Source organism: Grus americana, chromosome 3 (assembly GCF_028858705.1).
Source record: "Grus americana isolate bGruAme1 chromosome 3, bGruAme1.mat, whole genome shotgun sequence".
Classification (NCBI taxonomy): domain Eukaryota; kingdom Metazoa; phylum Chordata; class Aves; order Gruiformes; family Gruidae; genus Grus; species Grus americana.
Window position 1 is genome coordinate 64,129,824 of NC_072854.1, and position 13,859 is coordinate 64,143,682.

Here is a 13,859-nt window from a genome sequence, read left to right on the forward strand (position 1 = left end):
GAGTCCCAAAAGATAGGATACAGTACTTGGGACACGGGTGCTTGAGCTCCCAAATTTAGCATTAGTGTGACCTCACCTTGAGTACTGTGTGCAGTTCTGGGCCCTACAATTTAAGAAGGATGTGAAGGTACTCGAATGTGTCCAGAAGAGGACAATAAATCTGGTGAAAGGACTGGAAGGCATGTCCTATGAGGAGCAGCAGAGGACTCTAGGTTTGTCTAGTTTGGAGAGAAGGAGGCTGAGGGCAACCTCACTGCTCTCCACAGCTTCCTGAGGAGGGGACGTGGAGAGGGAGGTGCTGAGCTCTTCTCCCTGGGATCCAGCAATAGGACGCGTGGGAACAGCTCAAAGCTGCACCAGGGGGCATTTAGACTGGACATGAACCATTTCTTTACCGAGAGGGTGGTCAAACCCTGGAACAGGCTTCCTAGAGAGCTGGTCGATGCCCCAAGCCTGTCAGTGTTTAAGAGGCATTTGAACAATGCCCTGAACAACATGCTTTAACTTTTGGTCAGCTCTGAAGTGGTCAGGCAGTTGGACCAGATGATCACTGTAGGTCCTTTCCAACGGAACTATTCCATTCCAATTTTTATCCTTCTGATACACGTGTTTTGCTGTTTCAATTGGGGAAGTATTTAGCCTCCAATGCAGATTCACAGCCTGATCCTCTGCAATGTCAGAGAATCTCTTCTCTGGGGATAATTTCACTGGTGAGGGGACAAAATTGTTTCTTCCAGGGGTTACATTTAAGTGGAGTCCCAATTACTACAGTATTTCCAGAAAGCACAATTAGATTTTTCTCCATCTGCAGTAATTGTGCAGAAGGAGGTTTTTCCTCCCGTGTGCAAACACTGTCAGTGATCCACACGTTCCTTTAAATTGTGCTGTGTGCGGGCTTGGGAAGAGTCCAAATGGAGGCTGGTGTAAATGCTTTGGCACGGTTCTTCAGTGGGTTTTGAAGCCAGACTTGGTCTCCAGTAAGTTTAAATGACCGTTTCTACCTTTATACGCCTTAATATTTCAGGCCACTTAACTGTGAATTTACATTTTATGCTGCAGTGCTGCTGCTGAAGTGGGTGAAGGCCCCTGAGGTGGAGCACCTCGTGATACCAAGGAGATGACCACTATTGATGTAATTTTGCCTGAAAACTTCCGGGTTTTGGTGCATGCTTTCCTCCCACCCCAAGTTAGCAAAGATTAAACTTCCAAGTATCCTGATTGCATCCATGGCTTTTGTGACTGAGGTGACCTGACAAATTCAGACAGGTATTACCCTCACCTTTTAAAAGGAGGCATACACACAGAGTCCTGGGTTGTTTTTTCCCCCAGTGTTTTAATATTTCAATCAGTGGAGGTTTTAATTAATAGAAATGTAAGTACTCGGGTATTATTAAAAGTAAAGATTTGCATGTAAAAATAAGATGAAAATACAACTGCCTTGGTAAGAAGCAGAACAAAATGGAAAATAAACTGTCATGGAAAATAATTAGGGAACGCTTAAACTCAAAAGGGAAAAAGCCAGTTTAGAATTACAGATATCAGGAGGATCCTTCCATAGATTCTGTAAAGATGAAGAAGAGAAAAGGTGAAGGAGGAAAAGAGAGGCTGCAGTTTTGAGTCAGGTGAGTATTACAGTGGTCCTCACAAAGTCAATCTTGTTCTTGCATTAATGTCAGGCTCTGTGATGGGAATGGGGAAAGGAAGGAAGGTTAGAAAACACCAGGCAAGGAAGAGGGAATGAGAACAGCACCTTGATAAAAAAATGAATAAATTGAAGATTGAAAAATAAGATGCAGGCAAGCTGGAGACAGCCTCTGGTGAGAAAGAATATTTATCCAGGAACACATGTCAAAAAGCAGAAGGAAGCACTGCTATGTCTGCATCAGTCACAGGCAGAGGCTGTGGCACAAGCATGGCTGGTGGCACTGAAGTGCAAGGTGGGCTTGCACTTAGCTCCCAGCTTCTGGGAACAGACTGCAGGTTAGATTTTCAAACATTGCTTCTGTCTCCATCCACATGTTTACCCCAAAGGCTGAAAAAAAGAAGTTCCTTTAGTTTTTGCTTAGAGAATATTACTTGTGGTTTACCTCTGTTGTTTAATTTCAACAGTACCCATGGTTTCTTTTCCCTTGTTACCAATTTTCATCTTCAAACACTCATACCTTAATGTGTACCTCTGTCATTTCATTTTATAAACCTTGCCCTGCCTCCTCTCCCTGCCTGTACCAGCTCCACTGTTAGTTGTAACCCAGGAAATTTAGAAGGCATCCTCTTTGGTGTGACTGATCCCCGTGACCACCGAGAGCCCCTTACTGCACCCAGCAGTAATCTTGGGCGCACACAGCTTCTCTTGGTTCAGATGAAGAGCCCAGTGCTGCGGGTCCGGTGTGTTTTTCCTGCACTCCTCCATGCTAGTGTGGCCATTTCATGCACGCTTGCTTGCCTGGCAGCCCTAACACCTGCCTTGCTCCTTGTTGAGAGCTGTTGGCATCAGCAGCCCTTTCCTGCGAGCGCTACGGGTCTGAGCTGCACAAGAGTTTCCAGTGTAATGACTGGGAAGGAGTGTAGCTGGCTTTTGAAGCTGGGTATGTCTAGTGAGGTCTATGAACTGAACTAAGACTGAAATGTAACATTTTCCTGCAGAAATCTCACAGAAGATAGCTGTCTTTTTGATACTGCTGAAATGCATGCTGCGCTTGTGCCAAATTCCGTACAAGGCCACCAGAACTGGCAATCCTTAGCAGGATCTGGTCCACTCTTTTTACGGTAAGTCTTCCAAAAACAAGCTTTGGGTGTCAAGGGTGTCATTTTCCCCCAAGCTGGTTCTTTCTAATACCGTTCCTGTGGAGAGGGGGGAGGCTGCTTTTGTTTAAAATCAAGAATAACACTACTAATCTCATACTGATGGGTGAAAGGTAGTCTTACTGCTAATGAGAGAGACCTAACATGGATGATGTTAAAAGAAGGCTCAAGATTATAAGGCAACTCTGAGATAAAGTATAGTTTTTCATTCCCCTCCATTGCCTGACACTGCAGAAGACTGGTAGAGGACTGGCTGTCGAAGAGAACTGCATGTGCTTTTCCTTAGAGTCGAGGTGATCTATTACAGTATCCTACTAAAACCTTCGTCTAGCAAGTAGGGATGAGCTTATTTAAACTTCACCAGGCTTTAAAACATCATTTTCAAAGACTCTGTGTGGTTACCAATTTTTAGTGACTTTTCAAGGAAAGTCCCCCTGCTAGGAACAGGTTTTCTCTGCTTTCTTAGCAGTGGCTCCCGGGGCTCCCTTTAGTGAGCGGGAGGGCGAGCCTAGGGGCGGCCGTGGGAGGCCGGGACCCCAACGTGGGGAAGCAGGGGGGCTGCAGGCAGGATGCTGCCGGTAGGCTCGATGGATGCTTTTTCCTGGGAGGCCGTACGCTTTTGGGGAGAGAAAAGCGGTACTGCCCTGCTTGTGCACGTGTGAGGGGGGCTTGCACTGACCTCCCCGCTGCGGGAGACGTGGGGTTTCCTACGTGGGGTCTCCCACGTTATTGTCGGGTCGGTCGCGCTTCGCCACGATGCTGCGGGCGCCCCGCGTTTATCCCCGGTCGGGTTTGGGAGGGCTTGCGGGCGGCGAGGGCGACTTCCCCCCCACTTCCCCTCGCTGAGCCGGGGGACACCGCGGGGCGAAGCTGGAGGGACACCGGGGGCGGTGAGGCGGGATGGAGGGGGACGCGGAAAAGGGCGGCGGAGACGCATTGGGGATGGCGGGGGGACACCCCGAAGACGGCGGCGGGGAGGGGACAGGAGGGGCGGGGGCACGGGAGGAGGGGGGACACGTCGGGGGCGGCGGCCGCCCTGCCGGGAGTGCGTCCTGCCTCCGCCCGCCCCCTGCCTCCGCCCGTCCCTGTCTCCCCCCGCCGCCGCCGCCGCCGCCACGGCGGGTGGCCGGGCAGGCGGCAGTGCCGCGGGCCCCGGCGGCGGCGCCGTGCGCGGGGAGGATGGGCCGGTGGCGGGGCCGGGCGCGGGGCGTCGCGGTGGCGGTGGCGCACGGGCTGTGCTCGGGCTCGCTGAACATCCTGCTGAAGTTCCTGCTGGCCCGCTACCACTTCGCCTTCCTGACGCTGCTGCAGTGCCTCAGCAGCGCGGCGGCGGCGCTGGGGCTGGAGGCGCTGCGGCGGCGGGGGCTGGCGGCGCTGCCGCCCTTCGGGCCCCGCCTGGCGCGCCCCTTCGCCGCCGTGGCCGCCCTGGCCACGCTGCAGTCCACCCTCACCCTCTGGTCGCTGCGCGGCCTCAGCCTCCCCATGTACGTCGTCTTCAAGCGCTGCCTGCCCCTCGTCACCCTTCTCACCGGCGCCTTGGTGCTCCGCGACGGCATGCCCTCGCCCGGCGTCCTCGTCGCCGTCCTCATCACCACCTGCGGCGCCGCGCTGGCCGGTGAGTGCGACCGCGACCGCACCGGAGGGACGGGACGGGGCGGAGCGGGACGGGGCGGGCGGCCGCGTCGCGGGGCGCCCCGACGGCGGCGCCGCCTCTGCACCGGCAGCCCCCGCCGCTCCGGATGGGCTTCGGGGCGGGAGGGGGCGGGCGGCGGCAGCCCGGGGGGAAAGGTGCGAGGATACGGGGGTCGTGCAACCCCGGGGGGGCAGCTGCAACCCCGCTGTGGCAGGCGCAACCTTACGGTGGCAGATGCAGCCTTACGGGAGCAGGTGCGACCTTGCGGGAGTGGATGCAGCCCCGCTGTGACAGATACAATCTTACGGGGCTCAGTCCAACCTTAGGGAGATAGGTGCATCCTTAGGGGAGTCGGAGCAGCCCCGTAGGGGCCGGTGTAAACCTATGGGAGTAGGTGCAAGCTTATTGCAACCCTATTAGGGAAGGTGCAACCCTGTAGAGGGAGGTGTGGTCTTATGGGAGGGTGGGTGCAATCTGACAGGGGTAGATGTAATCTTCTGGGGGGCAACTGCAGCCCTACTGGGGTAAATGCAGTCTTACAGGGGTAGGTGCAACCTTAGGGGTCAGCTGCAACCCTGTGAGGCCAGGGGCTCTACCTGCGTTGATGTAGATGGGGTGGGAGGCAAAGCTGGTTCTGTGTGGCCTGGCAACACCCCAGGGAACAGAGCACACACGCACGGCAAAGAGCTTAATCTGCAAAGAAGGCTGACTGGGGGCTCAGCAGGGAGGTTCTGGCTGTGAGGACCTCACACAGCTTGGCCTTGCTGGGGGGAGCAGGAGGGCAGAAGGAGGGCCGGGGGGGCTGGAGGGCAGGCAGCCTGGCCAGCCAGAGCTGACATGTGCCCGCACTGGCAGGAGGATGCCCAGCATTGCTGTGTGTATGTGCAATTTCAGCTGCAAATCTCCTGTAGTGTCTTCACAAAAGGGAGAACACAATCTGATTTTGGCTGCATGATTTAGGGGGAGAGTAGATGACAGTCAGTATGTTTGCAGCACATGCAAACACACACACACACACACAGAAAAAGAGGTAAGTGTTGGGAGGTGAGTGTGTCCAGCCTTGGGAAAAGCATGACAAATCTTAGGAGTTATGGAAAGGGCACTGGTGTCTATTTCCTAAATCTCCTCCTGGCCCTAAAGGTTGTTCTCTTTCCATCTCACATGCAAAAACCATGCTTGTTTCTTTCTGTGACTCTCCCGACAGGAGCTGGTGACCTGACCGGGGATGCTATGGGCTATGTGACAGGCGTGCTGGCTGTGCTGATACATGCTGCCTACCTGGTGCTCATTCAGAAGACCAGTGTAGACAGCGAATACGGACCCCTGACAGCTCAGTACGCCATCGCTGTTTCGGCCACCCCTTTTCTCATCATCTGCTCCTTTGCCAGCATGGACTCCATCAATGTCTGGTCGTTCCCAGGGTGGAAAGACCCTGCCATGGTATGCATCTTTATTGCTTGCGTCCTGATTAGCTGTGCCATGAACTTTACCACCCTTCACTGCACTTACATTAACTCAGCTGTGACCACCAGCTTTGTAGGGGTGGTGAAGAGCATAGCAACCATCACAGTGGGCATGGTGGCATTCAACGATGTGGAGCCCACAAAGTTATTTATAGCTGGTGTTGTGGTCAACACCTTGGGGTCTGTCATTTACTGCGTGGCCAAGTACATTGAGACCAGACGGCAAAGCAATTACGAGGACCTGGAGAAAGAAGCTGGAGAAGAGGAGGGGAAAAGGCAGGCTGGGGACCAAGCACTGTTTGCGATGGAGGCGATTTCCCAGGAGAAGGGGGCCGAGGAAGCAGCAGTGGAAGGATCAGCCACAGGGGACAACCAGAGCAGAGAGGAAGAGAAGGACAGCACTGAGAAACCTGCCAAGGGACCGGCGGTCCAGGGAAAAGCCACTGGCACACAAGAAGTGAACAGGAGCTCATTAAAGGATGCCTATCTTGGAGTATGGAGGTTGGTGAGGGGTGCTAATTATATAAAGAAGGATTATTTGATAGAAAATGAAGAGCTACCAAACCCTTAAAAAGCAGGTTTGAAAACCTGTTCCTTGAGGATAGACACCTGGTTCTCTGTAGAGGGGGAAAGGCAGAGCATACATTTCCACATCAATGCTGACAAAGCCAAATCATGTAGGATGACTTTACCTCATTGTCAAAAAGCAAAAGGTCAGAGTTTGCTCATGCTTCGGGCTTGCTTTCAGCTGCTTTCAGTACATCAATTTAGGCCCACCACAGCTAAAGGCACCGAGGCCTCTGCTGCGGGTACAGAGAGAGTTGGGTACAGCAAGTCACGGGGCGCTTGCCCAGCAGCCTGGGCCACGGGGGACACCAGTACTGTTATAGTCGGCAGTGCCAGTGACACGGCGGTGGCCTGTAGCTTAGCTTGTGTCTGGAGCCTTGTGATTTTAACAGCATTCGGAGGCTCTGTCGATGTGCTTCCGTAACTGAATCCCTCCAATTATAAGTACTCAATATAAATATATTCCTGCAATATATAAACTCCTATTAACTGTACTTTTATGTGCTCCTCTGTGTCAATCCAACTGCAACAGAGCTAGAGGTCGTGCCACTTCAATTATCTTGGTGTAAATTCACTGCAGAATTGAAACTCCCCAATTCTGTGAGCAGGCTGGGCCTTGGATCTAGTTTACATTGAGTAGTGTGCATCTTCAGTAGAAATACTTTTGTCTTGCAGTGGTGTACATGAGAGCAGAACCAGATCTGAACTTTTGAGAAGCCGTGGTCAGCAAAAGAAGGATGTTTTTCTATGAGCTTTAACTACATGTAGCATTGGTAATATTAGTTTGACCCAAATAAAAGGGGTTAGAAATGTTGGACCGTATTGATTTGATTTGGGAGGGCTATAAAAAAATAGGGAGACAGTGTGTGCCTTGTGCTATGTCCTCCTTGTACCCTAAAGTTGGGTGAACCAGAGCCTGGCCTGGAACCCAGGTGTCCTCTCCATCTCCCTCTCTGAGAAGTACAGGCTGATAGGAGACCTGGGGACACCACCTCTGCTGGGGTTCCCAGGAGAGCTTTTGCAGAGCAGTTTGTGGTGTCCAGTGGAAGAAGGCATGGGCAGGCAGGCGGGAGCTGCAGCGTGCTCCGGCAGATCGCACGGCCAAGCGCTCGCAGGCCAGGATGCTCGGTGCGCTCGGCACAGGGACATCCGTGGCTTTGGTGGAAGCTGCTCCCCTGTGCCCAGACTGTCCCCGCGGGCTGCGAGGGGCAGCGCTGCCTCTCCAGCCTGGCCCTTCCAGCGCTCCTGTGGGAAGTGGGGAGCAGGCGTTCCAGTGGGACCTCTACTGAACATGCTAATATTTTGTACCAGGCTGGGGAAACAAGCTTTTGAGTATTTCTTAGCCTGGGGTACCCTTTTGGGTGGCAGGAGTCCTTGGGTCAAACCTTTGCTCAGAACCAGGCAGAGAAGAGATTTGACTCTGAGTCTTCCTCATCCCAAAAGGGCGCCCCAGCCATCAGGCCATCTTGACCACAGGCTGAAACAAGTTGTTATCATCTCCTGAAAAAATGAACCAAGTTTGTTGTTTTTATTATTATTATTATTATTATTATTATTATTATTATTATTATTTATTAAGCCACTGAACTGAATAGCAATTATTCCCACAGCCCTAATTAAGAGTGCCTAGCCCAATGCCTTCTCAAGTCAAGCAGGCAGCATTAGCCTCATGGCGTGTTCAGCACTGAAACGCGAAATGAGCAATTTACCCAGCAGGGAATGTTTGCAAAACTGATCTCTGGGGGAGCTTTAGATTCTTGTCAATAAATGCAGGCAGAAACGTGGGGTGTGACAGTATGTTTTTGGAGTGAGTGCAGAAGTTAGGTGACCTGGCATCACCCATGGATTTTGAAAGAGATGGCCATAAAGACATAGAGGCTAAAAGCCTGTTGGTGCTGAGCTGGGGGACAGGGCACGGAGATCCGTACATCAGACGTTACGTATAGCTTGTCTTTAAGAGTCAAGAGATATTGGCTGTATGCCAAAATATGTTTACTTTCTGTTCAAGCTCCATATGGCATCTTTTTCAATAAAAGCACTATTTGTTGTTTATAGGCTAATATGATAGGGCTTTTGTTAGTTTTTCAAATGCATCCTAGTCTAAAGAAGTTTGTGCCTATGACTTAACGGTTGCTGTATTACTGAACTCATTACGATATTGAACTGCATTGTAATCGTACAGATGGCTGAAGAGAATCCCACATTTCTGATCTGTCCTCACTGTGCTCAGTGTTTTCCGTCCACAAGAAATGTGGAACTTTTTACCACCTGGATGCCTGTCTTACATCCCGTAGCGTAGACTCCGTGTTTGGCACGTGCTGTAGAAAGCTCTTCCCCTGGACTCTTGTTGCAGGACTTTTTCCTGGGGGAGTTCAGTGTTTTGCCGCTTACTGTTGTTGAAGTATTAGTAGAAACTTGCAGAAATTCGAACAGTTTTGACTGTTAAAAAAGCTGCTGTTACGATGTTGTACATTTGCATGTATAGTCGAAATGTGATTATGTTGTATTCTGTTTATACCTGTAAATTCCCTAAATTAAAATGGGAATTTGGCAAATGCAATCCTCTTTTTCAGTAACAGAGACTGTCGCAGAATAAAATAAAAATACTGCCTCGTGCTGAGGTATTTTAATAGCATCAGTGGAAGACTGCAGAATGAGATGTGGGAATAAAATGCACTGCTTTCCAAAAGCCTTCTGGTTTTCTTATTGTTGCTACTCTGGGGTGCTCATTTTTGGCTCATTTATAGTTATTCCTGTACCATCCAAGTTTCCTCAACATGTGACCGCAAGCTATAAATACTGTCACGGACAGAGGGACTGAGGACAGACAAAGGAACACAAGAATCTGAAGCGGCTGAGTCCTCTGTACAGCTTGAAGTATCCGTGGTTCTCAGCAGTGGTTTCTTTGGTTACACATTTAAGATGATTTAGTGTCACTAGTCTAACTGCTGTAACTTTAGAATACATAAAAATAAGATGATGGTCTTTATTAATAGTTATAACTATTGCATTATTGAAGGACTTAACATTGATTTTATTTTACAATGTTATGTATTTGTCAGACCAACTGCCACATGGCAACCCTAAGAGATGACTTAAACGTTGATTTTTGCCTGTTTGCTTCAGACGAAAGGCATGTAACGTGCCTGTGGCTGAAACTGGGTTGTGTCAGACACTGGGGCTGGTGATTATTGCAGAATTCATCTCAGGGCTCCACACAAATGTGCCTGCAAGACAGTTTAGAGAAAGAAACTGCCCTTGTTCCAGGATAATGAATGAACCTGATGCACAATGACTTCTTTGAGAATAAACATTAATTTCAGTGTCAACACATCATCGAGTAACACCTGCCTTAGCACTACTATATACGCACGCACATGCACATGCACGCACGCAAGTACACAGGCGACAGGTAAATGAAAGCCAGACTGGCTATCTTTTCTAAAATGTATTCTTTTCTCAAAAAAATTAGAGGGGCCAGAGTATTTGGAGGCAGGGGCAGTTAATATTTCAAAGGATAAATGAAAAATTTGCATACATCACTGACAAACTGATCCTGCATTTACCATTGCTTCCAGAAGGAAAATTAACATCAACCTACAAAAAAAAACAGGTGAAAAAAATTCTGCAATTTATTAAGCAACACTCCACAGCCCTGTGTATGTCCAGGGATAGTTTATTGCCAGTGCTTAACAGCCTGCAGTAATTTGATTACATCTGTTTACTTCAGGCAAAGGTTTCGGTAGGCAGAAAGGTGCAAGCCCTTCAGCTCTGGGCTCTCAATTAACATTTGAACATTTTGCTGCTTGTAGTGGTTAAGGTTTAACACCACAGATTCCCGTCTCCTTGGCCTCTCTGCCTGTGTCCTGTATAATTTCACATATGGCTTTGAGATTTCTTCTGTGTTTTTTTAACCTGAAGTGCGGTGCAGGTGACCAACTCAGCCTCTCGGTTAGCTGCTGTATTCCTGCTTCAGCAGCTTGTTGGAGGTCGTCAGAAAGCTTCTCACTTCAACCTCGCTCCTGTCGGGCATCGATGAACATGCCCTCTTTTCTCTTCCCTTGTTCCCTCTGCATTTCCCAAATCTTATTTCCAGTGTCCGGCCTGAAAATCCCTGCCAGTGGTGGAGGACTTGCCACAGAGGCTTCTGCCATGCTATTATTTTTTTCTTTTTCTCTAGAAGGGCAGGGAGGGGATGGATCAGCAGGATCTCGTATGTCCAGATTGCTTCTTCCTACCTTCGTGCGTGTTTCTGCACACTGGCTCCCCGCTTACCAGCTCTGTACATAGCTCAGCCATGGCTGCATACCAGCTTCTTGTGTTGCGGGGCCAGGGCTGCGTACCAGTATCCTGCGGAGCTGGGCTGTGCGCAGGACAGGCGCAGGAGCGAGGGCCCTCACTGCCAGCCAGCCAGTACTGAAATCTCCTGGTCGTGCACGCCGGTGTGGGTATTTATTATACATGTAAAACCAGAAGGAGATTTTTTTCACAGTAAGAGCATTTTAAGTAGTAAAGCTATAAACGTGAAAAGGGATTGCCATCATTACTGCTGATAAGCCAAGCTCATTTTTATTATAGGCGGAGACTAGGAAAGCCAGACGCACTTTAACGCTAGACGTTGTGTTTGAATAGGAGGAAGGCTGTGCCTGAGATGGAAGCCTGGGTAGAGAGTGTGAAAACACTGCTCAGAGAGGTACATGAGACTGGGATTAGGATGGATGGGGAAAATATGAGTTACAAATCAGGACGGATGGGGAAATTGTGAGAGTTTGCAGAAAAGCAAAATGTTTCAGTTCGTATCCCTCTCCTAGACCCACATCCCTGGGGAGATGGAAGCCAGCCCCTCCACCAAATTGCAGTTTGTCACTGCTTTTACATGGAAAGAAATAGTGAAAGCATCAGAAACCCAGGGCCAAACAGTGCACTGAATCTGCAGTGAGTGCAACTTGAATTTCGGGCCCTGGAAGAGTGTTACACATGAAGGAGAAAGGCAGAGCGAATCACCTGGCTGGGGGGAGAATGAGTGGATTTGCTCTTTGTGGTTCTGGGATATTTTCTTACTGGACAGATGTAAGAAATTCTGCTCTGGGCACATTAATTTTGTTGATAAGTTGGTCCCTTAGCAAATAAAAGCAATGTCAGTTCTGTTCTCAAAATTACACCTTTTTTGTTTTTATTAGGTGCTATTGATTTTGTTCCTGACAAAACAAGACAGATTTCAACAGTTCTTTAACAGAATTCAGGATTTCTCTGAAAAAAAAATGTGATAACTGCTAAGGTCACAGACTGTTTCCTACCTGCCATGGGAGGGGGGTCAAATGAGAGAGAATAATGACTGGTCACGATAGTAAACCAGTCAGGTTTACCAGCCGCTGTAAATATTGAGTATCATCAATAAATAAAACCAGCTACAAACTGCTGTGTATATCACCATTAACTCCTTGCATCTTGAATTGGCTTAATTCTCTTAAGTGAATTTTTGGTCCTCAGAGTATCTCTGCAAATCTGTCCTTGTGGTCTGTCCAATTCCAAACCATGTATGCATGGTTAGAATGTAAAATGTGGATTTTCTCTTCAGATTATCACATCACTAGCCAACCCGCGCTGTGAAGGGGAGAGAGGTTCCCTCTGTCAATGCGCCTTCTTGAGTGAGTGAACATTCAGTAGCACAGAAAAGGTCCAACAACATACGTTATTACAAACGTATGAAAAGCGGCTAAATATGTCCTTATCACAATTTTACAGGAAAAAGAATTGCATTTCCTCAAGCTTAGAGGTTGACAGGCCACTGGGTCTGAATATTCGTTGAACACCAGGAGGCTGATGCACACACACCACACCACAACTGACAGTGCACAGTCACACAATTTTGGACCTGGGCTTTACAATATTTTCTGAAACAGAAGAGACTGGGATGCATTTGCCTGGCATCATGGAAGAAATTGCTTCATGCAGGAAAATTGGGGTGCAGGTCTCTGTGAAGAGCTCCTCTCCAAAGAAGTATCACTGCCAAGCCAGCAGCACATTTCAAGGACTCCTGAGACAGGGCTGGACTTTCAAAATTGCTCAGCTGTTTTGAGGGTTTTTTATTAATAATAGTTAAGCAAGAGCCGAACTCACGTAATATCTGATCATGTCCTGGGGTGCCTTCTGGGTGCTGAATCCTTCTGAACCATTTGAATTTGCACTGGCATGATCAAACCAGGGCTAATCATGCTGTATCCAGCTCTGTCACCCACCGCAACGAGCACAGTTTCTTTTTCCGTTTGGAGAATCTACTTAACAGTGATTAAGTGTATTTGGATGCTTATAAAGGTCTTTTATAGAATCAGCTGCTCCAGGTATTCATTGCTACAGTTCAGGAAAGATACTAAGCAATAGCTACCATAAAGCAGTCTTGGTTTCATGTTTATGTATCGTCCGAAATTTGTTCCCTCTGGTTTATCATGTTTTCCTTTACAATGTGGAAGATGAAAATGACAGCCAGAGCTGGCTTTTTGACAAAAGATTTTGCAGGAGGTGTTTGGGTTATTTGCTATCAGAGCTTTAGACTTTCTTTAGCTTTATCTGCTTCAGTACCTTTCCACAAAACTTGCAAATTTTGGTCTTGATTGATTGAGCTTTGGTACCATTCTTTTTTTATTCTTTTTCTGCAAACTTTCCCTCTGCCTGTCCCCCTGTGGCTGGTCAGGTAGGGCACCCCGTGAGTCTTCTTCGGGGAAATCAAAGCAGCAGCCAGCAGACAAAAAGCATCAGATCCCACTCTCCTGGACGAAAACAAGGACACGCTGTTCTGTGATTGAGCTTCATTACTGATTTATACTGATTTATACTCATCACGAACACAGTGAGTAAGGCCTTCAGAGCCAAGGAGGCTTCACTGCATCCCTGCGTTTAAAGCATGGGTTGAAACTGGAGGTTATTTCTATTTCTTGGTGGGGCTCCTCTTGGTGCATTGTATAGATCCAACATGCTGGCACATAAATAGGCAAACTTCAAAGTCTTGGGCTGCTGTGTGAACGCAGATTCCTAGGTGGCAATATAGAGCAGTCACTGAAACACCTTCCTGGTTACCATCATGGATGCTCTCATTCAGTAGTCCTCGCCTTTGTACCAAAACATTTAAGCGTATGTTTATTTTGTGCCTTCGCTGAGCCTTCATTCAGTGGGACACAAATCTAAATGAAAGCATTTTGCTACATTAGGGCTCAGTAGTGGCTGGTGCTTCACCTCCCCAACCGGAGAAGAGCGTTAGAAGTGGATTTTGGATTTACTTCTCTATTCCACCAAGCAGAGATCTGTGCTTGAGGAGCTAATGCTTACAGTTCCAGCCGTGCAAAGTCCAAGAAACACCCTCTTTGACCCAAATCTATTTACTCACGTTGCTGTAGTAG

General features: G+C 48.7%; 1 protein-coding gene across 1 annotated transcript; it reads left to right on the forward strand.

Moving 5' to 3' along the window:
* Window positions 1-3,855: 3,855 nt before the first annotated feature.
* SLC35D3 (solute carrier family 35 member D3) lies at window positions 3,856-9,134 on the forward strand. Its single transcript, XM_054821051.1, has 2 exons — window positions 3,856-4,417; window positions 5,640-9,134. Exons 1-2 carry the CDS (start codon window positions 3,982-3,984, stop codon window positions 6,467-6,469), a joined length of 1,266 nt encoding a protein of 421 aa, XP_054677026.1. The 5' UTR covers window positions 3,856-3,981; the 3' UTR covers window positions 6,470-9,134.
* Window positions 9,135-13,859: the final 4,725 nt, after the last annotated feature.

Excerpts from the sequence above, each read along its gene's own strand:
- SLC35D3 (XM_054821051.1), top strand. The coding sequence starts at position 3,982 with ATGGGCCGGTGGCGGGGCCGGGCGCGGGGCGTCGCGGTGGCGGTGGCG. Across the intron at positions 4,418-5,639 it reads CTGCGGCGCCGCGCTGGCCG|GAGCTGGTGACCTGACCGGG; the intron begins GTGAGTGCGACC and ends CTCTCCCGACAG.